General features: G+C 43.9%; 1 protein-coding gene across 1 annotated transcript; it reads left to right on the top strand.

Moving 5' to 3' along the window:
- The first annotated feature begins 259 nt into the window (after positions 1 to 259).
- On the top strand, positions 260 to 23,317 carry LOC139465776 (uncharacterized). The gene is made up of 16 exons (XM_071247671.1): positions 260 to 326; positions 3,883 to 4,122; positions 6,319 to 6,513; positions 9,198 to 9,307; positions 9,808 to 9,940; positions 11,356 to 11,583; positions 12,614 to 12,831; positions 13,405 to 13,535; positions 15,675 to 16,254; positions 16,856 to 17,023; positions 18,665 to 18,866; positions 19,851 to 20,042; positions 20,753 to 20,910; positions 21,265 to 21,582; positions 22,192 to 22,296; positions 23,122 to 23,317. Exons 1-16 carry the CDS (start codon positions 293 to 295, stop codon positions 23,272 to 23,274), a joined length of 3,165 nt encoding a protein of 1,054 aa, XP_071103772.1. The 5' UTR covers positions 260 to 292; the 3' UTR covers positions 23,275 to 23,317.

Here is a 23,317-nt window from a genome sequence, read left to right as displayed (position 1 = left end):
CGGTGGTCCTTGTGTTATTTTGAGTAGTATAACATCCATGACAGTGCCCAGAAATCGTGTTGGAAACAGCAGTAAGGTCATGGAAATATAAGTGAAATGTTGAAACATCTGCAACAACATGGGATCTGCTCACGAGAACAAAGGACTGGTCGGTATTTACATGTGTATGTAATCTGCTGATCGTGACAGCGATTGTTAGATAAGAATGGTGGATCCATGTGCGATAAGCAGAGGCTGGGTGTTCCACATACACGGAGCCGTGACTGTCTGCGATAAGGCCAGAATTACCAACATGTTCACCATTTGGAGAGCACTGCTAGTCTTAGGTATGTTCGATATTACTCGGGGTTTGTATGCGGAGGCGGATCCAGCATGTTTAGACCCGTGAAGATCCCGGGGTAGAATCGGTCTTCAGCTACCCATGCTTGCCGTAAAAGGCGACTATGCTTGTCGTAAAAGGCGACTAACGGGATCGGGTGGTCAGGCTCGCTGACTTGGTTGATATATGTCATCGATCTCAATTGCGTGGATCGATGCTCATGATATCAATCACTGGATTGTCTGGTCCAGACTCGATTATTTACAGACCGCCGTCATATAGCTGGAATATTGCTGAGGGCGGCGTTAAACAACAAACCAACCAACCAAGAAAGGAGGGGCCCAAAATATCAGTATCCTCGCTCAGATAATTTTACTGCCTACAATATGCAACATTTTCAAAAGGTGTGTGTGGACCCCCTCTGGTTCTTCCTGTGGTGTTTAAGATGAAAGTTTTGTGTGGGACATCTACTTTGTCAGAATGAAGATCTTGGTTTTATTTTCACATTTGTTCTCATGATGACCACTGACGCGAATATCCCTCGGGGAATTTCCCTGTGAGGGCAGGTCCCAAGTACCCCATTCTGTTCTCTTGTGGGATTGGTTGTGTGTCAACGTACCCTGACAACATAGGAGGCTGCTCATGATGTCAATCACTGGTTTGTATGGTCCAGAATCTAGAATTTACACACTGCCATGATATAGTTGGACTGAGTGTGGCATTCAACAACAAATATACCAAATAAAACATGTTGATTCTGGATATGTGAAGTAAAACTCCATCAGGTCATTGATTTAATAAATGGTTTTGAGTCCCATTTCATGGCCACAGTTATGAACCGTCCGAAAGAGTGACCACGACATGTCAGTTACTGTGCCAGCATGATCTTGTTGAAGACTTTGTTCAGCAAAACATGCTTGCTTTAAAAGGTGACTGTGCTTGTCGTAAGAGGCGACTAACGGGATCGGGTGGTCAGGCTCGCTGACTTGGTTGATGCATGTAATCGCATCCCAATGGCGTGGATCGATGCTCATGATGTCAATCAATGGATTGTCTGTTCCAGACGCGATTATTTACGGACCCCCATCATTTAACTGGAATATTGCTGAGTGCGGCGTTAGACAACAAACAAAAAATGTGAAGTAAAACTTACTCACTCCATCAGTTCATTGACACACAACGGTTCCAAGGTGTGGACTCTGAAAGTTTACAACAGAACATTCTGAGTGTAGTACTTCCAGGCTCTTTGAAGAATCTTCCTAATAACATCCAATCATAATAAAGTCGTTATCTGCATCATTTAAACTAATGACGACATTGAATTAAGTATATCAAGTTAACTGTATGTACTATTTTGTGTCTGCTTTGCCTGGGAAAGTTACCGATATGCGGAGATGAGAAGTAATGTGACGTCCACAAACCCTGCATGTCTCAAATGTGGTGGCTATTCTGATGTTTTCCTTTGGAGGTGGGCCGGGTCTAACGAACATCGTCTTAATTATACACCTGGTCAAAGTATCCACTCCAAAATTGTTTGATAATCAAAAAAGAGGTGAATGAGGAAGCACTCAAAAGTGTTTCTAAATGTGAAATAAGATGTTAATTTTATGAGTAATAGGAAAAATGAGCATTTGCAAAGAAACAAGCAACTCTTTTTGCCAGAATTTTAAATGGGGGTAAATAGAGGCAGTATAAGTTTTGTAACTGTCAGGCATGAGATGGACAGTTCAACACGCACGTGTCTTAGTAACGTTGTACCCATGCCACAGTTAAATGATCAACAGTGTCAGTCAGTATCTGATGTGGATCACATAGCAAGACGTATCCTCATGCTCAAATCAGACGCCTGATCCTCAACTGAGGGATGTGTTGCCATTCCTGATGCAGTGCCTGGGTCAGATTCTGTACTGGAGGGTCACCCGACGTCCCAACTGATCCCATAGATGCTCGATTGGATTCAGATCTGGACTTCGATAAGGCCAAGGCAGAGTCTCCATGGCGTGGTTCTGGAGATGGACAGTCACAGCTCGTGCTCAATGGGGTCGGGCATTGTCGACCATGAAGACAGTCAAGTCCATGGTTATCAAAATGAGGCACAACAAAACCGTCCACTATGTTTTCTTGGTATCTTGGTCCACTTAATAACCTCTGAACTAACTGACCAAATCAGGTTTACTAAAGACGCATGAACTCTCTGAAATCAAGCATGGATTTGTCTTTAGAGACCTCTTAGGTGAGCAAACGGCTCGCATAAACTCACCTGCAAGGTTGGGCAATTTATGTGGCTACCATTCTACAGGCAGATCATGTGTCAACACATAGCGTACCATTTGAAAATCTCTCCAACTCGCAATTACACTTCAAATTTGGTGGTGCGATTCTTTTGACGAGGTGTATATATATAGACAATGTATCAGTATGATTCAATGACATCATTCGTGTACAAAATATGGATAATAACTGTTATGACTGTATTGATTGTAAGATTCTTCAAAGTGGATGACGGCATCTGGCAATACTTGAACTCAGAAGTTTCTTCAGTAATTCGTATCCCAATTGCGTGGATCGATGCTCATGATGTCTGGTCCATACTCGATTTAGTTGGAATATTGCTGTGCGGCGTTAAATGACAAACAAACCAAACCAAACCAATCTTCAGTAAACATACAGTGTCCGCCATCTTGGAATCACAGTGTGTCCGCCTATTTTACAGGCATTGCTTGACCGATGTTCCTGGATGCTCTTTAGTAGATGCGAAGGCCCGTGTTCGATTTCCCACATGGGTGCAATGTGTGAAACCCATTTCTGGTGTCCGCTTCCGTGATATTGTTGGAATATTGCTAAAAGCGGCGTAAAACCATATTCACTCACTCCTCTTTGGCAGATGACACCAAGACTATATTCCTTTATCTGCACTACCTGAGTGAGTGAGTGAGTATGAGTTTAAACCACTTCTAGTAATGTCATGGAATAGACACCATGAAAGAGCTTCCCACATTGTACATGTTCGAAAACTACTCACGTGGTGGGATAAGCTAATGATGTAACCACAAGGTTTCCTAGCCACCGTATCACTATAACTGATGCTTACTCACACGCCCCTTCTCGGACCGCCTCCGTGGTCTGGTGGTAGACCGCCCGGAGAGCGGAAGGTCCGTGATTCGATCCCCGTCTGCCAAAACCAAAAGATGTTAAAAGATTGAATTTGTTGTTGCCCTGCCTGGTGCTCGGCATTAAGGAGCTAAAACAAGGACTGGTCGGCTCAGTATTCGGTGTCTGAGTGGGGTATTCATGTTAAACTGCGGCATGGTATCTCGGTGGGCTAGAATTATAAATCGGCAAAAGTCCGGACTAGTGCAAGCAGCCACACACACACACCTGCATGCACGTCGCTATATAAGTGTAATAATCTTAAAAGTTACGTTCAACCCCATTTCACCTCACCTCACCTCATCCATACTTAAACTCAAGGAGAGTGCTACTTGAAGAATGTATTCTGCTTTGTACTGTCAAGAGAATTAACCCTGCTCAATCATACCCAAGGTTTCTTTCATAAACTCCAGGCAGTGTTGCCACCACATCAGTGTATGGAGCTCTACCTCAGGGCTGTGTCCATCTTGAAGACCATCCGCTGGACTCTGCCAATCCGGCGTCCATCTTTGGTTCCAACAACGAGCTCACTGCAAAATCCAAGCCCATCCGAGTTGGGAACCTGCGCTCCAAGGCCGCCATTCCGACACACCATTTCGCAACCAATCAGATAAAACAACACACGGTGCCTGTCAGACTGTTTCCCTATGAAGGTGAATGTCACTGTCCCATCAGGAAAATCAGGGGAATACACTCATGTTGGTAGCATGTCCATGGAGGTAACAGGTCCATGTGGGTAACAGGTCCAACAGGTCCATGTGGGTAATAGGTCCACATAGGTAACAGGTCCATGAAGCTATAAGGTCCATGTGCATAACAGGTCCATGTGGGTAACATGTCTATGAGGGTAACAGGTCCATGTGGGTAACAGGTCCATGAGGGTTACAGGTCCACATGGGTAACAGGTCCATGAGGGTAACAGGTCCACATGGGTAACAGGTCCACGAGGGTAACAGGTCCACGTGGGTAACAGGTGCATGTGGGTAACAGGTCCATGTGGGTAACAGGTCCACATGGGTAACAGGTCCATGAGGGTAACAGGTCCACATGGGTAACAGGTCCATGAGGGTAACAGGTCCACGTGGGTAACAGGTGCATGTGGGTAACAGGTCCATGTGGGTAACAGCTCCATGATGGTAACAGGCCCATGAGGGTAACAGGTCGACCAGGTCCATGTGGGTAACAGCTCCATGATGGTAACAGGCCCATGAGGGTAACAGGTCGACCAGGTCCATGAGGGTAACAGGTCGACCAGGTCCATGAGGGTAACAGGTCTATCTGGGTAACAGGTCCTTGAGGGTAACAGGTTCATGTGGGTGAATGTCACTGTCCCATCAGGAAAATCAGGGGAATACACTCATGTTGGTAGCATGTCCATGGAGGTAACAGGTCCATGTGGGTAACAGGTCCAACAGGTCCATGTGGGTAATAGGTCCACATAGGTAACAGGTCCATGAAGCTATAAGGTCCATGTGCATAACAGGTCCATGTGGGTAACATGTCTATGAGGGTAACAGGTCCATGTGGGTAACAGGTCCATGAGGGTTACAGGTCCACATGGGTAACAGGTCCATGAGGGTAACAGGTCCACATGGGTAACAGGTCCATGAGGGTAACAGGTCCACGTGGGTAACAGGTGCATGTGGGTAACAGGTCCATGTGGGTAACAGGTCCACGTGGGTAACCGGTCCACATGGGTAACAGGTCCATGAGGATAACAGATCCAACAGGTCCATGTGGGTAACAGGTCTACATAGGTAACAGGTCCACGAGGGTAACAGGTCCACGTGGGTAACAGGTCCATGAGGGTAACAGGTCCACGAGGGTAACAGGTCCACGAGGGTAACAGGTCCACGTGGGTAACAGGTCCACGAGGGTAACAGGTCCACGAGGGTAACAGGTCTATGAGGGTAACAGGTCCATGAGGGTAACAGGTCCACATTGGTAACATGTCCATAAGGTAACAGGTCCATGAGGGTAACAGGTCGACCAGGTCCATGAGGGTAACAGGTCGACCTGGTCCATGTGGGTAACAGGTCCATGAGGGTAATGGGTCGACCAGGTCCATGTGGGTTAAAGTTCTAAGTGGGTAACACGCCCATGAGGGTAACAGGTCGACCAGGTCCATGTGGGTAACAGCTCCATGATGGTAACAGGCCCATGAGGGTAACAGGTCGACCAGGTCCATGAGGGTAACAGGTCGACCAGGTCCATGAGGGTAACAGGTCTATCTGGGTAACAGGTCCTTGAGGGTAACAGGTTCATGTGGGTAACTTGTCTATGTGGGTAAAAGGTCCATGGAGGTTACAGGTCCATTTGGGTAACAGGTCTATACGGGTAACAGGTCCATGAAGGTTACAGGTCCATTCATGGGGGTAATTACTCCAGGGGGTTATATGTTAATGAGGGTAATCATTCCATGAGATCAATAGATTAATGGGCGTAATTAGTCTAAGGGGTAATACTTTATTGATCGTAATCATTCCATTGCTTGATTTGTTTTGACCGTAAATTCTCAGCTAAATCAACATTAGTTTATTATTAGAATGTATTTCTCTAGATTAAATAGTCGTGTCATCTTTTTTTTCACAACATGAGAAGAAATAACATTCAGATCGCACCCAAAAACAGGTGCCCACTGTAATTGAAGCACTAGACCCAGCCCTATTGTATAATGGGACGGTGGGGTAGCAGCGTTTGCTAGTCACGCCGGTTCAATTCCCCACATGGGTACAATGTGTGAAGCCGATTTCTGGAGTCCCCGCCGAGATATTGCTAAAAGCGGCGTCAAATACAACTCACGCACTATTGTATAATGGCCAACTCCTGTACGTCGAGTGTGTGTTAAGGTACGCTGGAGAATGACGGCGTCACCTATGACGCGTATACGATGGACAGATGGACGGACGCCAAAAGGACGGACTTCATGGACCAACAGTCTGCATGGAAGAAGGGCGAGCCGTGGTCTCGGCTCCTCGACCTTGGCTCCAACATGAAACAGATGGTGGCGGGGCCGGACGGAAACCCCATGGGCGTGTTTGATGGTAGGTAACATGAATAAGGGGAATGGGCGTGTTTGATGGTGGGTAACATGAACAAGGGGAATGGGCGTGTTTGATGGTAGGTAACATGAACAAGGGAATGGGTGTGTTTGATGGTAAGTAACATGAACAAGTGGAATGGGTGTGTTTGATGGTAAGTAACATGAACAAGTGGAATGGGCGTGTTAGATGGTAGGTAACATCAGCAAGGTGAATGGGTGTGTTTGATGGTAGGTAACATGAACAAGGGAATGGGTGTGTTTGATGGTAAGTAACATGAACAAGTGGAATGGGTGTGTTTGATGGTAGGTAACATCAGCAAGGTGAATGGGCGTGTTTGATGGTAAGTAACATGAACAAGGGGAATGGGGGTGTTTGATGGTAGGTAACATGAACAAGGGGAATGGGCGTGTTTGATGGTAGGTAACATGAACAAGGGGAATGGGTGTGTTTGTTGGTAAGTAACATGAACAAGGGGAATGGGCGTGTTTGATGGTAGGTAACATGAACAAGGGGAATGGGCGTGTTTGATGGTAGGTAACATGAACAAGTGGAATGGGTGTGTTTGATGGTAAGTAACATGAACAAGTGGAATGGGCGTGTTAGATGGTAGGTAACATCAGCAAGGTGAATGGGTGTGTTTGATGGTAGGTAACATGAACAAGGGAATGGGTGTGTTTGATGGTAAGTAACATGAACAAGTGGAATGGGTGTGTTTGATGGTAGGTAACATCAGCAAGGTGAATGGGCGTGTTTGATGGTAAGTAACATGAACAAGGGGAATGGGGGTGTTTGATGGTAGGTAACATGAACAAGGGGAATGGGCGTGTTTGATGGTAGGTAACATGAACAAGGGGAATGGGTGTGTTTGTTGGTAAGTAACATGAACAAGGGGAATGGGCGTGTTTGATGGTAGGTAACATGAACAAGGGGAATGGGCGTGTTTGATGGTAGGTAACATGAACAAGGGGAATGGGTGTGTTTGATGGTAGGTAACATGAACAAGGGGAATGGGCGTGTTTGATGGTAGGTAACATGAACAAGGGGAATGGGTGTGTTTGATGGTAAGTAACATGAACAAGGGGAATGGGCGTGTTTGATGGTAGGTAACATGAACAAGGGAATGGGTGTGTTTGATGGTAAGTAACATGAACAAGTGGAATGGGCGTGTTAGATGGTAGGTAACATGAACAAGGGGAATGGGCGTGTTTGATGGTAGGTAACATGAACAAGGGAATGGGTGTGTTTGATGGTAAGTAACATGAACAAGTGGAATGGGTGTGTTTGATGGTAGGTAACATCAGCAAGGTGAATGGGCGTGTTTGATGGTAAGTAACATGAACAAGGGGAATGGGCGTGTTTGATGGTAGGTAACATGAACAAGTGGAATGGGCGTGTTTGATGGTAGGTAACATGAACAAGGGGAATGGGTGTGTTTGATGGTAAGTAACATGAACAAGTGGAATGGGTGTGTTTGATGGTAGGTAACATCAGCAAGGTGAATGGGCGTGTTTGATGGTGGGTAACATGAACAAGGGGAACGGGCGTGTTTGATGGTAGGTAACATGAACAAATGGAATGGGCGTGTTTGATGGTAGGTAACATGAACAAGGGGAACGGGCGTGTTTGATGGTAGGTAACATGAACAAATGGAATGGGCGTGTTTGATAGTAGGTAACATGAACAAGGGGAATGGGCGTGTTTGATGGTAGGTAACATGAACAAGGGGAACGGGCGTGTTTGATGGTGGGTAACATGAACAAGTGGAATGGGTGTGTTTGATGGTAGGTAACATGAACAAGGGGAATGGGTGTGTTTGATGGTAGGTAACATGAACAAGGGGAATGGGCGTGTTAGATGGTAGGTAACATGAACAAATGGAATGGGCGTGTTTGATGGTAGGTAACATGAACAAGTGGAATGGGCGTGTTTGATAGTAGGTAACATGAACAAGGGGAATGGGTGTGTTTGATGGTAGGTAACATGAACAAGGGGAATGGGTGTGTTTGATGGTAGGTAACATGAACAAGTGGAATGGGTGTGTTTGATGGTAGGTAACATGAACAAATGGAATGGGCGTGTTTGATGGTAGGTAACATGAACAAGTGGAATGGGCGTGTTTGATAGTAGGTAACATGAACAAGGGGAATGGGTGTGTTTGATGGTAGGTAACATGAACAAGGGGAATGGGCGTGTTTGATGGTAGGTAACATGAACAAGGGGAATGGGTGTGTTTGTTGGTGGGTAACATGAACAAGTGGAACGGGTGTGTTGTTGGGCTCGGTATTAAGGGGCTATACCATCGGAGTATACTATGTCTGAGTGGGGTATCCATGTTAAACTGCAGCATGGTATCTCAGTGGGCTAGCACTATAAAACCAGCATTAGTCCTTTCTAGTACAAGCAGCTACACACATAAATTCACGTCGCTAATAAACGCAATAATCTTGAACACAACGTGAAGCTCCATTTCATCTCATCTTCGGGGCGGTGGGGTAGCCTTGTGGTTAAAGCGTTGGCTCATCACACCGAAAAGACCAAGGTTCGATTCCCCACATGGGTAAATATGTTCAGCCCATTTCTGGTGTCCCCCGCCGTGATATTGCTGGAATATTGCTAAAAGCGGCGTAAAACCATACTCACTCACTCACTCACTCACTCATCTTATCTCATGTTGCTGCCTGCAGGCAACTCAGGGGTGAAGGTCAGTTACAGCAACATGGGGGAACCGGTGATGACGGACTTCGGGGACTTGTACGCTAACTTCCGTTACGGAGGCGGGGGAGGCAGCATGGAGGTAAGTCAGATGTGATCTAACTGTAATTTGTTCATATTCAGATCTGAATTAGTGTGATGAACCTTTAGGATGGCTTTTATTGACACTCATGTTTGTCCTTGCCCCGCAGTGTTATTGACTTACGGGGTTACAGACAGAAATGGGTATTGGGTGTCCACAATGGTTCTGTGAATGGATATGTGACTTTTGTATCCTGGCTGCCTGCAATGATGGTCAGACTGGAGGCCCTTTGAATATTGGTCTCAGAATTGGTCTTCAGAAACCCATGCTTGTCATAGGAGGCGACTAACAGGATCGGGTGTTCAGGCTCGCCGACTTGGTTGATGCTTGTCATTGTATCCCAGTTGTGTAGATTGATGTTCATGATATCAATCACTGGATTGTCTGGTCCAGACTTGATAATTTACAGACCGCCGTCATATAGCTGGAAAATTGGTGAGTAGGACGTTAAACAACAAACAAACAAACCTCCATGTTTAACACTGTTACACTTACAACAGGTGCCCCTCGTCCGTGGTGCCACCCTGCTGACACACATCATGCACACAGCTAACCCCGTCATCACACCCTACTGTCTCAGTTCAGTCAATGGGAAGTCGGTCAACAAGTTTCATTGCCCAATGGAAAACTCAGGTAAATTTAAAGACAATCTTTAGAAAGCAGTCAGGGGCACGTGTGGCCCAGTCGTCTAAGGCGCCACGATTCGCTGTGCAGAGTTGCGTCCCTTGGGCACGCCAGAAACCTATGATTGTGGGTTCGAATCCTGGTTTGTCAGCACCATACACGTGCTCGTGGGTTTCACCGAAGTGGTAAATCTCACACCTGCATCACTTCGGGCTTTCCTCCCACATTAAGCTGACACGCCGCGATATAACTGTAATAATGTTAAAAGCAGCGTTAAACCCAACTCACTCACTCACTTAGAAAGCGGTCTTGTTTGGTTAAGAAAGAACTTGGAGTTGTAGAATTAAAATTTACACATATAGCTGCTATTGTTCTGTTTCCTGAAATATTCTGGACATTTTCAAAACAGTCCTTGATTCCTTTAGCTTGGGGGCAGGGTTTTATCAGGTTTTATCTCTGAGAGAAAATACTTTTCAGGGTTTGGTTTAGGTCAGAATATAACAGTTCTAGTCGTCTTATTTGTTGGTAAAATTAAAGAAATATAACCTCCTTTGCATGCACGTGTAGGTGTCAGTGTTCAACAGTTTCTGTTGCTGTGTGGCATAGCTCAGTGATGTTGCTTCGTGGTGTAGCTCAGTGGGCTAGCTAATTGGTCAAAGTGTTTGCAATTGTCTGACCCAGACTCGTGTATTTTAACATGGTATCCCGCCAGTGGGCTAGCACTATAAACGCAGCATTAGTGCAGACTCGTACAAGCAGCCACACACATACCCACATGTGCATTCACATTCATGGCAGTATATAGTATGAAACCCCATTTCATCTCCTCTCTTTGGGAGGGGGGTTAAAGCGTTCGCTCGCCGAATACCCATGTGGGTACAATGTGTGAAGCCCATTTCTGGTGTTGTTGAAGGGCAGATTCAGCATTTTTTTTAAAGGGAGGGGTCCAAAATATAAAAATCCTTTCTGTCAATATCTGTCAACATAGCACATTTGGTTTTCAAGAGAGCAGTGGGGAGGGGCAGATAGAACCCTGGACACCCCAACCCCCGCCTCTGGATCCGCCTATCTAGTTTCAACAACCAAACAAAAACAAAGTGTTAGTTCGTCACACCACAGACCTAAGTTTTCCCGAAGTAGTACATCATGTGAAGACAATTCCCCTTCTGTGATATTGCTTGAATATTGCTTGAATATTGCTTGGATATTGCCTGAATATTGCTGAATATTGCTTGAATATTGCTTGAATATTGCTTGAATATTGCTTGAATATTGCTTGAATATTGCTTGAATATTGCTCAAAAATATTGCACTTATATTGCTAGAATATTGCTCGAATATTACTCGAATATTGCTTGAATATTACTTGAATATTGCTTGAATACTGCTAAAATCAGCGTAAAGCACCCTCTCCCACTGTCCAGCTAGGGACGGCGGCAGCGGCTACTTGGAGGGGTCCTGCCACGGCAGCACGCTGACCATCAAGGTGCACAGCACCAAGCCCATCCTGGACATCAGCAAGTTGCAGTGGGCAGCCGAGAGGAAGTCCACCTGGTCCAGTGGGCAGCATGGCATGCATACATGTGACCACACCCATTGCCAGAGTCTCGATGGAGGGAAGACCGTCCAGATCACCATCTCCGGTGCATCAGGTAGGAACACTGCACCATAAACATGCGTTTCAAGATGTGTTGGCATTAATATGTGTTTGGTAATTTGTGAAAGCAAGAGGTTTCAAAAGAAACATTTTACTGCCACCAAACACTAAATAACACCATCAAATATGAAAACCCATGATGTGTAACATTGTAATACAAACACCATGCAAAATGCCTTTAGTCTTCCTGTGGGTAAATGATGTCATTTTGGATGAAGCAATGGAATTTGAACATGGTAGCCATATTGAATATGTAACTTTTGCCCAGTTTTTCAGTCATTTTTGTTTGTTTGTTTGGTTGTTGTTTTACGCCGCACTCAGCAATATTCCAGCTATATGACAGCGGTCTGTAAATAATCGAGTCTGGACCAGACAATCCAGTGATTGATATCATGAGCATCGATCCACGCCGTTGGAATGCTATGTAATGCATGAACCAAGTCAGGAAATCTGACCACCCGATCATGTTAGTCGCCTCTTACGACAAGCATAGTCACCTTTTAAGTGTGGGTTGCTGAAGACCTGTTCTACCACGAATCTTCACGGGTCCATTTACTTTGGTGTCTTTGGTAGCATAGTGGTTAAGGCATTCACTTGTCATGCCGTAGGCCCAGGTTCGATTCCCGACATGGGTAACATGTGTGAAGCCCCTTTGTGGTGTCCCCTGCCGTGATATTGCTAAAAGTGACAAAAACCAAACTCACTCACTCAGTTTATGAAATGCATAAAGTTTATGCACAAAAGCAAATGTCATTTTGTTTTTGTACTTAGATATGTGCCAAAACACTAACCTTTGATCTTAAAGTAGCACGGCAGCTTTCATGGCAATTATGTAGAACATATCTCCTTTACCTTCTATTCATCTAATTATTCAAATAAATGTGTTAATGTCCTTTATGCAGAAGGTTCTGTTTCTGCATATTCCTGCTTCCTCTTGAAAGTCCATTCTGATCAAAAGTTGAAACTTCCAGGAAATTCCAGTGAGCTACAGATCATTATGTTTCTATTTTTCATTTTTCACACAGGCGCTATGAGTTTTGCAGTGAATTACATTGGCCACTACGTGCTGCCCTGGGCTTGGGGGGACCACCCCATGGAGGCCACCTGCTCGGGGGCGGGGAAGCGAGATGACCGTCAGCGGAGAGGTCCGGAGGACATCTCCATGACAGCACAATGTGATGCGCACAGGAATCTTGTCATTCATGTCGATGTTGGTGGCAATAATATTCCTGGCATCAACAAGGTGTGTTTGATTTCAGTATCAACTACATGGATTAAAAACGTATCTCTGCTCCTAAACTCACAAGTGAAAAAAAAAATTCATATTGCACCAATCAGTTGATTGGAGTAATTATCAATTACCAGATTATAACTCTCTGAGTCCTTATTACCATGTTGTTTTTAAAATATCTTGCTATCCTAACTTTGATTTTTTTTAAATTATTTGATGATAATACCTCTGTAATAGTTTTTTTAATCTCTTTCTTGGTCATACTCTCACAGACCTTTAAATACATATATTATATTATCCAATTCATATTTCAAATGAGTAATTCAAATGCTTTTGCATCAATATATTTGTTCTCCAATAATACTATTTCCTCAAGACTAACATCTAGTCTCGGAAATGAACTATTTTACAGAAAAAAACAGTTGTTATATTATAGATATAAAATATAATAAAAAGGAGCCCAGAGATTTACTCTAGTCTCTAAAATATTATAGACTCGCATTGGCTGACAGACTAAATTTCCCCCCAAATAGATGAATAACTTGATCTCTTGGTTTCACCACTTGATTTTGTTCCACAATTCAGCTGCAGTACGCGGCTGAAGATAAGGCCCACTGGAAGCCTGCCCCCCCGATGCACAGTTGTCAGGCAAGCACCTGCACCAGGTCCGGGTCAGTCATCACCGTCAGGACCAAAGTCTCCGCCAGTGTTGTCAAGTATGTGGGTCTTGTGTGGAGTAACCCTGTAACTAGAACAAGGCTGATGGGCCAGTAGATCTGCTATATCTATCAGCAGTAATATGGCACAGCAGATATCTCTGTATGGCCAGATGAACCATAGCAGTGATCGCTGTATAGCCAGATGAACCACAGCAGAGATCTCTGTATGGTCAAATGAACCACAGCAAAAGATCTCTGTATAGCCAGATGAACCACAGCAGAGATCTCTGTATGGCCAGATGAACCACAGCATTGATCTCTGTGTGGCCAGATGAACCATAGCAGAGATCGCTGTATAGCCAGATGAACCACGGCAGAGATCTCTGTATGGTCAAATGAACCACAGCAAAAGATCTCTGTATAGCCAGATGAACCACAGCAGAGATCTCTGTATGGCCAGATGAACCCCAGCATTGATCTCTGTGTGGCCAGATGAACCACAGCAAAAGATCTCTGTATAGCCAGATGAACCACGGCAGAGATCGCTGTATGGCCAGATGAACCACAGCAGAGATCTCTGTATGGCCAGATGAACTACAGCAGAGATCTCTGTATAGCCAGATGAACCACGGCAGAGATCTCTGTATGGCCAGATGAACCACAGCATTGATCTCTGTGTGGCCAGATGAACCATAGCAGAGATCGCTGTATAGCCAGATGAACCACGGCAGAGATCTCTGTATGGTCAAATGAACCACAGCAAAAGATCTCTGTATAGCCAGATGAACCACAGCAGAGATCTCTGTATGGCCAGATGAACCACAGCATTGATCTCTGTGTGGCCAGATGAACCACAGCAAAAGATCTCTGTATAGCCAGATGAACCACGGCAGAGATCGCTGTATGGCCAGATGAACCACAGCAGAGATCACTGTATGGCCAGATGAACCACAGCAGAGATCGCTGTATGGCCAGATGAACCACAACAGAGATCGCTGTATAGCCAGATGAACTACAGCCGAGATCTCTGTATGGCCAGATGAACCACAGCAGAGATCTCTGTATGGCCAGATGAACTACAGCAAAGATCTCTGTATGGCCAGATGAACCACAGTAGAGATCACTGTATGGCCAGATGAACCACAGCAGAGATCACTGTATGGTCAGATGAACCACAGCAGAGATCACTGTATGGCCAGATGAACCACAGCAGAGATCTCTGTATGGCCAGATGAACCACAGCAGAGATCTCTGTATGGCCAGATGAACAACAGCAGCGATCACTGTATGGTCAGATGAACCACAGCAGAGATCACTGTATGGCCAGATGAACCAAAGTTCTTCTCAATATTCAGACAGATGAACCAAAGTTTTTTATATATACAGACAGTACTATATTGCAGATAATATGTAATACCGTATTCAACGTAATAAGTGCCCTGGGAGCTCTCAAAATAAGAAATAGGGGGCTCTTATTAGAATATAATTTTGGTGAGAAAAAAAAAGAAAGATTGTAAATTTCGTAGTTTATGCTGACAGCCTGAAATGATAAAAAAAAAAAAAGTATGTGCGTATCATACACAACAGATATATTTTCCAGAATTCAATTGCCCATAATTATGGGTGCATATAACACATGAGTGTGTATCATACATGAATAAATAAGTCTTGTGTACATTTATCAATCGGAAGGGTGCTAATTGGGATTGTTCACGAGCCAATATATTAGCAAATATTGACGTATTAGAGCGGGGCGCTTACTACGTCGAATACAGTACATGGAAAATCAAACATTCAATTCAGATCATTTCATTATTTTTGTTCAAAAACTCCCTACATATCTGGTTATTCTGAAAATCATCACCTGAACAACTGTCACCCTCATTTTAGTGTCCCAGTCGTCCAAGGCACGCAATTCGCTGTGCAGAGTTGCATCCCTTTGGCACACCAGAAACCTATGATCTTACGTTTGAACCCTGATTCACCCCAAATATGTTTGTAGGTTTGTCAGCACCAAACCCGTGCTTGTAGGTTTTACAAAAGTGGTTAACTTCTGAAACCTGCATCACTTCGGGCTTTCTTCTCACATTTAAATGTCATTCCGTGATACAACTGAAACACTGCTCGAGGCAGCGTTAAGCCAAACTCACTCACTCACTGTGCAATGGTTAAGTAACCAAGATCATATTTTCACAGCCTGGCCCTGAACATCATTGGCTATACAACCCTGCCACACCAGCAATGGATTGCCAGCCCCTATGTCGTACACTGCCCGGGGACCCAGGTCTCCAGTGGGAAGACTTCCACAAACCCCGGACATCAGAACACCCCAGCACCGGCTACACCAGCTCCAACTCACCACACCAACAACAACCACCAAACTGTAACACTGTCCCAGAACACCAAGTTCTTGATGGAACTCGATGAACCCGGTGACAGCCTGCCCAGGCAGACGCGAAAGTTTGTCGTATTTTTCTCATCTCCAGTGAAGGCAAATGTCAACTCGGGCACGAGTTCGATCACATTCGAACCTCTGCATGGCGGAAAGTACAGCGGACTTGTGCAGCTGGGATATCTTGGGGCGGGTCCGAGGGGAGACAACTCTCAATCAAATTATCTTGATTCGTATGCAGGGCGTTACTCCTACAAACCATCAACCTCTTACTGTGTGAATGACGCACAGCAAAAGGTATTTGCCAGTTTTGATTGGAACCCCCATGGAGCAGACGGTCACCCATCAAATGGAGACCTCCTCATGGTCGCCATGCCTCATCACGTGAGAAAACAATACATTATTTTTTAAACAACAAATTGACAGTTCAGGGATTGACCATTTAATATTCTGAAGAAGGCCTCGATTTTTTGTTTGAGTTATTTTTTTTCACACAATCTGTTGTCTCAGAAGGAGATGAACAATTGTTTTTGAACAGCACCTTTTTTAAAAAAAACACCCATCATGCTATTAAAAATGGAATTATATTATGATATGTTTGACATTCAATGTTTATTTTTCTAATCCATCAAACATAAAGCGGTTTGACAAATAAGATAAAATAAAACTAGTTATAATCTGTTTTATGGTAATGGCTTTTGGTTCACACAGTCAAAAAGAAAGAAATATATTTTATGGTAATGGCTTTTGGTTCATACAGTATAAAAAAGAAATATATTTTATGGTAATGGCTTTTGGTTCACACAGTAAAAAAAAAGAAATATTTTTTATGGTAATGGCTTTTGGTTCATACAGTCAAAAAAAAGAAATATAAAATCTACCAATAGTCTTACAATTCAAGAGGCTAAGGGTAGTTCAGGATACAGAGAGGAGCAAAGATCTTGTCCCAGTGTTCAGATTGAGATTACCAATATCTGTCTTTCAGTCCTTCATCCTACAGAAGCATTTCAGCAATCATCTGCACAGCACTCCGTATGGGTTCAAGGGCTACAAGGGGGCAGACTGGCTTCTAGAAATGGATGCTCCAAGAGCCAGCATGGAGCCGGATCCTTCAGGAGTAAATCGAGTCAAGAGTAACTCACATCAGAAAAAGGTGGGACTTCACATCCACAGGATTTTGAGGTGCATTGTCCACCACAATTGTGGTAATGGAGAATATTGCCTTCGTGTCCTCTGATATCAAATTTAAAACTCTGAGACTTGCCAAGCAGTTTTATACATTTATCAACAAGTGTTACAGTGTTACCAGCTTCAGTGGCAGAGAGATTAGAGATGTCTTTTGTTTTTGTTGTCATGGTTACCAATGATGTCAACATGGTTGCAAATCATTATGATGTAATTTCATTATAGTGATATCTCTCATGAGTTATGCTTCATACCACCCAAGTATGGAAGCCAATTTTGGATGACTGGGACTAAATTCCACATGACATAATTATACACATTCACTAGCAAAGATAGGTCTTCCATGATGTTTAGCCACAAGAACACAAGGAAGCAGCCTGTGCAACATTGTTTGGTAGGGCTGGTATGGTTAACTCTGGTACTCCGGTCGGGTGGGTTCTGATGGAGGACTGGGGCACCCACAACACTCCCGGGGCTCGTGGTTAGTCACTTGATATATTGCTTTTGCTATGCTACCCTTGACTTGCTCAATCACTCAGTCACTCATTAACCCTGTTAACATTAACTGTTAGATTGCATTCCCCCCCCAAAAAAACAAAAAAACAAAACAAAACAAAACAAAAACAACAACATATAAATCAAATGAAATCAAATCAAATGAACTAAAAGTCAAACGTTTTTAACAACTTGAATAAAATTTGCCTATACTTGTCCCTCTTTAAAACCTCAGTTCAGACAAACACAACAAACAAAATTCCATGGCTACACTACAATTGATAATGTTTGCATTTCTGTCTGACTTTAATATGTTTCAGTAAAACTAAACCTTCATTCAATTTCAGTTTATACATTATAAGATCATTTTATACATGTTGCTCACTAGTTTTGACCAGAGCTCCAGTAAAACAATTCCCAATCGGACATTTTCTACTCAACTCTTGCAACCTACTGTGGGTACCTGGGTAGGGTCGGGTAATAGTGGTCATGTAGTCTGGTAGAATAGGTCTACAGCAACCCATGCTTGTTGTAAAAGGTGACTATGTTGTTGTAAGAGGCGACTAACGGGATCGAGTGGTCAGGCTCCCTGACTTGGTTGATGCATGTCATCATATCCCAAATGCGTGGATCAATGCTCATCACATCAATCACTGGATTGTTTGGTTCAGACTTGATTATTTACAGACCACCGTCATATAGCTGGAATATTGTTTACAACAAACAAACAACAAACAAAGAAACAAACAAAATTGGGCTGGGTATTAGGGGTTCCCGGGTAGTATATTTGGACTCATCCCAGCCCTATTGCTTCAGCAGCCCATGCTTGCCGAGAAAAGCGACTATGCTTGTTGTAGGAGGCGACTAACGGGATCGGGTGGTCAGGCTTGCTGACTTTGTTGATACGTGTCATCGTCTTCCAATTGCGTGGATCAATGCTAATGATGTCAATGACTGGATTGTCTGGTCCAGACTTGATTATTTACAGACTGCTGTCATAATGGAATATTGGTGAGTGCGGCATTAAACAACAAACAACAAAAACAAGAGTTATTGAAATGACTGTTAGTAGCACAGGAATGAAGGACGTTATAATGAATTGTGTTTGCTTCAGGACGTTGTAGATGCCATTGGGCGCGATGCAAAGGATGTAAACTTGAATGCTGTGTGTGCCCACTCCGACAGCTACAATGTTGGCAAGGCCATAGGCATGGTGGCGCGGCTTGCCAGTATCTCCCGAGCATTCGGCACCCACCATTACACAAGCCTAGACAACTCTATCAAGTCCTGCCTGGAGAAATGGCTGCGTGTTGATGGTAGGTGGCCACTTACTGTGTGATTTGACCTGGAGTTCTGTTATAACGTCATTGACATCTCATCCCATTCAAAGTTGCGTCCCAGGATCGAGTTGATTGGTTCAAATCCCAGATTCACCCCAAAATATAAATTGCTTGTGATTCCCTGGCATTTGATTGGTTAACAACCAATTTTTTTTGTATTGATGTCTCCATAAATAAACCCAAAAATAGGCTGCGCCCACTAGCGGTCTACTGCTTTCTGATTGGCTTATACTAGAATGGGCAGGGCATGTAGGGATCTTTGTGATATCCTTTTTTCCCTATGTAATGAAGTGGCGGCTTGTGCTGTTTTTGACAAGCTTTATGGGCATGTGGGGGCGGGATGTTCCTCCGAGCTTTATATACTGAACATGTTCGTTTACATTTCAATTTTCCCTAGCGTCACCCTTGCGAGCACACACAATATTCAGATCCACCTTCACCTGTTTTGTTCATACAAATCGGGGCGGTCGGGTAGCCTAGTGGTTAAAGTATTTACTCGTCACGCCGAAGACCTGGGTCGATTCTTGAGTGAAGCCCATTCCTGGTGTCCCATGTTGTGATATTGCTGGAATATTGCTAAAAGCGGCTGAAACCATACTCACTCATACAAATCAGTAAACCATTAGAAACACTCATTGCCCTACCCGTGAAGATTCGGGGTAGAATAGGTCTTCAGCAACCCATGCTTGCCGTAAAATACGATTATGCTTGTCGTAAGAGTTGACTAACGGGATCTGGTGGTCAGACTCACGGACTTGGTTGATGCATGTCATTGTATCCCAATTGCGTGGATCGATGCTCATGATGTCAATCAGTGGATTGTCTGGTCCAGACTCGATTATTTAAAGACCGCTGTCATATAGCTGGAAGATTGCTGAGTGCGGCGTTAAACAACAAACAAACAACAACAACAACAACAACAACAACAACAACAACAACACTCATTTCTCTGACAACCAGACTCCCTGGAGACCAAGTGGAAGTTCCACTATGACAATGTGTGGGGCGGGATGTTCCTCCGAGCTACTGACGGCGACCTTGGGTTCGGCACCGACTACGGCTTCCCCTACTACAACGACCACCACTTCCACCTTGGCTACTTCCTGTACGCCGCGGCCTACTACGTGAAGCACAATCGCAGCTGGGGGCAGGGTAAGCGAAACATAAATACAGCATATAACTGTTATGCTGTCATAGGATTTAATTATCAACAGAGTGGCTGACATGTTTTAAGGAGGGAACGGCCAGTTTAAAAGTATTAAAATGTATGGCGTTTGAGTTGTATTTTTCTCCTTTCTTTAAGAAGACATATGAGGTGTAATGGTCAAAATGTTTATTTCCATTTCCTAGCAGTAATGATAGCTTAACTGGTTAAGGAGGTATAAAATCTGGTTATTTGTCCACACTTGTTTATTGCTTATAACATAAATATTTACATTATTGTCAAATGTACATGCCATCGTGAACAAGCCCAACCAAGTACGATATTGCTGTATTATGAAGTAAGCGTTTTAACTTAGGGAAATTAGTAGTTATATACTTAATGAAGTTCTTTCTATCAGTTACAGTCAAACTAATGTTTGTATTTCAAAAGAAACAAGAAAACAATAAGGAATCAAGAAAAAATGAATTCAGAAAATATTAGGTCTAATCAACACCAGGATTAAACAGACCCCATTTATACCTTCTTCAGTTTGTATAATGCGAACTTATTTTCATGTTATCATATGGAGAATATTAACTTTATTTAATAATATTTACATGAAGTCTTAGAATCATTCTTCAAAATTGTCTGGCACGACAGTTAAGAAAACTGAGATAAGGTACACAATGGCAAATGTGCGATGTTTCTTTTTCTGTAGCCCACAAGGACCGTCTGTATGCCATTGCACGTGATGTTGGGAATCTTAGCCCCAAGGACACTCGGTTTCCCATCGCCCGTCACAAGGACATCTACACAGGTTTCTCCTGGGCTACAGGCGTTGTGCCTGGTGAGAGACAGGAGGAATCTGCCTCTGAGGTAAGTGTTAAACTGAGTGTGATGCACTGGTTGGGAAACACGGGTTTCTCCTGGGCTACAGGCGCTGTGCCTGGTGAGAGACAGGAGGAATCTGCCTCTGAGGTAAGTGTTAAACCGAGTGTGATGCACTGGTTGGGAAACACGGGTTTCTCACTGTGCCAATCAAATGATAAGTGACTGTATAAGAGATAAGTGTTAAGCTTGGTGTGATACACTGGTTTCTTGGGCTGTAGGCAGTTTAATTGGCAGACAAGTAGAGCCTGTATTAGAGATAAGTTTTTAAATTTAAAGTCTTTAACAAGTGAATGAAAACCAGTTCTTGACTTATGATGATTCTTTGTACGATCTTCCCAGGGTATCAACTGTTACCATGGCCTGTCAGCACTGGGCGACGCGTTCAACGACGCCAACTTGAAACACTCCGGTCAGGTCCTGTTAGCTATGGAGCTGCTCTCGGTGCGCGAGTACTGGCAAGTTCGACAGCACAACCGCGCCCACTTCCCACAGGCCTTCCAGAAGACTGGCGTCGTTGGTCAGATTGCTGAAAACGCCTTCTACGTCTACACCTTGGACTGGGCATGTGACCCAAACAAGTTTCCCATGAGGCATGGCTGCCTTGTCGGGATACAGATCATCCCCCTCACGGCTGCATCTAAGTACTGGGTGGACAAGGTGGGAGTCTTTCTGTATAGTGTGTGTATGTTCTATTTAAGAAATAGACGACGAGTGGGAGTTGTTTATCGTACACTAAAACACTTCATGTAGAATAAACCATGAGGGGAGCTGGGACCCTCTCTCTTGGGAGTTGCATCCATGTATTATAAAATTGGCATTAATCCGGACTAGTACGAGCAGACAGACAGACAGACAGACAGACAGACACACACACACACACACACACACACACACACACACACACTTCTTATATGTGCAACAATCTTGAACGTGACATTAAACCCATTTGACCTCACCTTATTTGGGGATGAAACATGACTTTGTCAAAACCGAAGAGGATTGTTTTTATTCGACTTATGAACTGTCAGACACAGTATACTGACTCCGAGTTGACCAGTCCTTGTTTTAGTCCTTTAGTGCCTAGAGCCATGCAGGGTAACAACAAGTACCATCTTTTGGCATCTTTTGACATGACACAGGGAGCGAACCCCAGACCTTCCACTCTTCAGGCAGACACTCTACCACTAGACCACCGAGGCATAATTAAGACTATGAGACAATACACTTGTTAGCGGTTGTACCAACTAAGTTGTCTCCCCTTTACAGGAGTGGGCCCATAGCATCCAGCAGACGTGTGAGTGGGCGATCGACCCGCAGTCCGCCCCGGACTACAAGTACACCGACCCCACTGACATGAGGCAGCTGGGCGTGGTCAGTAGCTCACAATATCACTCGCGAATACCATACGTGTTGATGAATAAATGAAGAATTACTCATATTCAAGAGATATCAGATTGGTTCGATGCACAAACAAACATAATATTATGTTGTGTGAACCGACGCTCATGAACACATCACATGTGACGTCATAGATCCATGTCTCGAGATGCACCATTTGTCTCGTGCAGGATTAGCATGTAAAGTTTGGAAATCACGTGCAGCATATCGTGATAAGAATAAAGACACTCTGTGGTAACACTTGACTGATTGTAAGATTTGTCATTAAGCAGTACACATTGGAAACATCTCTTCATAATGTACATACTTCTCTCTATGTTTCTATGGTTCACGTTTCTTTTGGTGGTGCGTATATTTGACCTCAATTATCACCAGAAAAGTAAGGAATATGCTGTTCCAACCAAGAAAACACTTTGTCAGACTGTCATCATAATGCTAATGAATGAAAATAAACCTGTTCATTCTGTATGATTCAAGTTAGAACAAATAAATTTCAAGTTATTCCATGGCGTTTCATTGGCTAACCAAGAAATTTCTTGTACAGACAACAAACAAACAAACAACAACAACAACAACAACAAACATCTAGACCTAGATGAAAAATGACAGTCAGTGGTTAGTTCATTTAGCAACCAAAATTGATTTTACCAATATATCACAGCTGGGGACACCAGTAATGGTACCACGTCAGAGTCAAAGCCAGGTATTCAGCTTGCCGAGGTATTGCCTTCTCCATATAACTACTCTAACACCGTTTCATCAATAAACTCAATGTAATATTTCTCCTCTATTGGGCAGGGTTGGAAGGCATTCTGTCATGCAGGTCTATCTCCCATGGACACTGCACACCAGACCGCTGCTGCCAACTACCTCCGTGATAAATCAGCCAACAACCTCGTCGGTGGCACCGGCGCCGCCAGCACCCTCCTGTTTATCTACGCTGCGACATAGTCGGATTGTATGTATGTAACCTTCATGTACAGTTTCACCAACA

Source organism: Haliotis cracherodii, unplaced genomic scaffold (genome assembly GCF_022045235.1).
Source record: "Haliotis cracherodii isolate W230 unplaced genomic scaffold, xgHalCrac1.p SCAF_18, whole genome shotgun sequence".
NCBI classification, from domain to species: domain Eukaryota; kingdom Metazoa; phylum Mollusca; class Gastropoda; order Lepetellida; family Haliotidae; genus Haliotis; species Haliotis cracherodii.
Note: the sequence above shows the minus strand (reverse complement) of the source record. Positions and strands in the feature narration are given on the sequence as shown.

What these genes read in the sequence shown, in the direction of transcription:
- LOC139465776 (XM_071247671.1), top strand. Translation starts at nt 293, where the DNA reads ATGTTCACCATTTGGAGAGCACTGCTAGTCTTAG. An exon ending in TGGTCGCCATGCCTCATCAC is followed by an intron (nt 16,255 to 16,855) that starts GTGAGAAAACAA and finishes TCTGTCTTTCAG; the next exon opens with TCCTTCATCCTACAGAAGCA. An exon ending in CTAAGTACTGGGTGGACAAG is followed by an intron (nt 21,583 to 22,191) that starts GTGGGAGTCTTT and finishes TCCCCTTTACAG; the next exon opens with GAGTGGGCCCATAGCATCCA.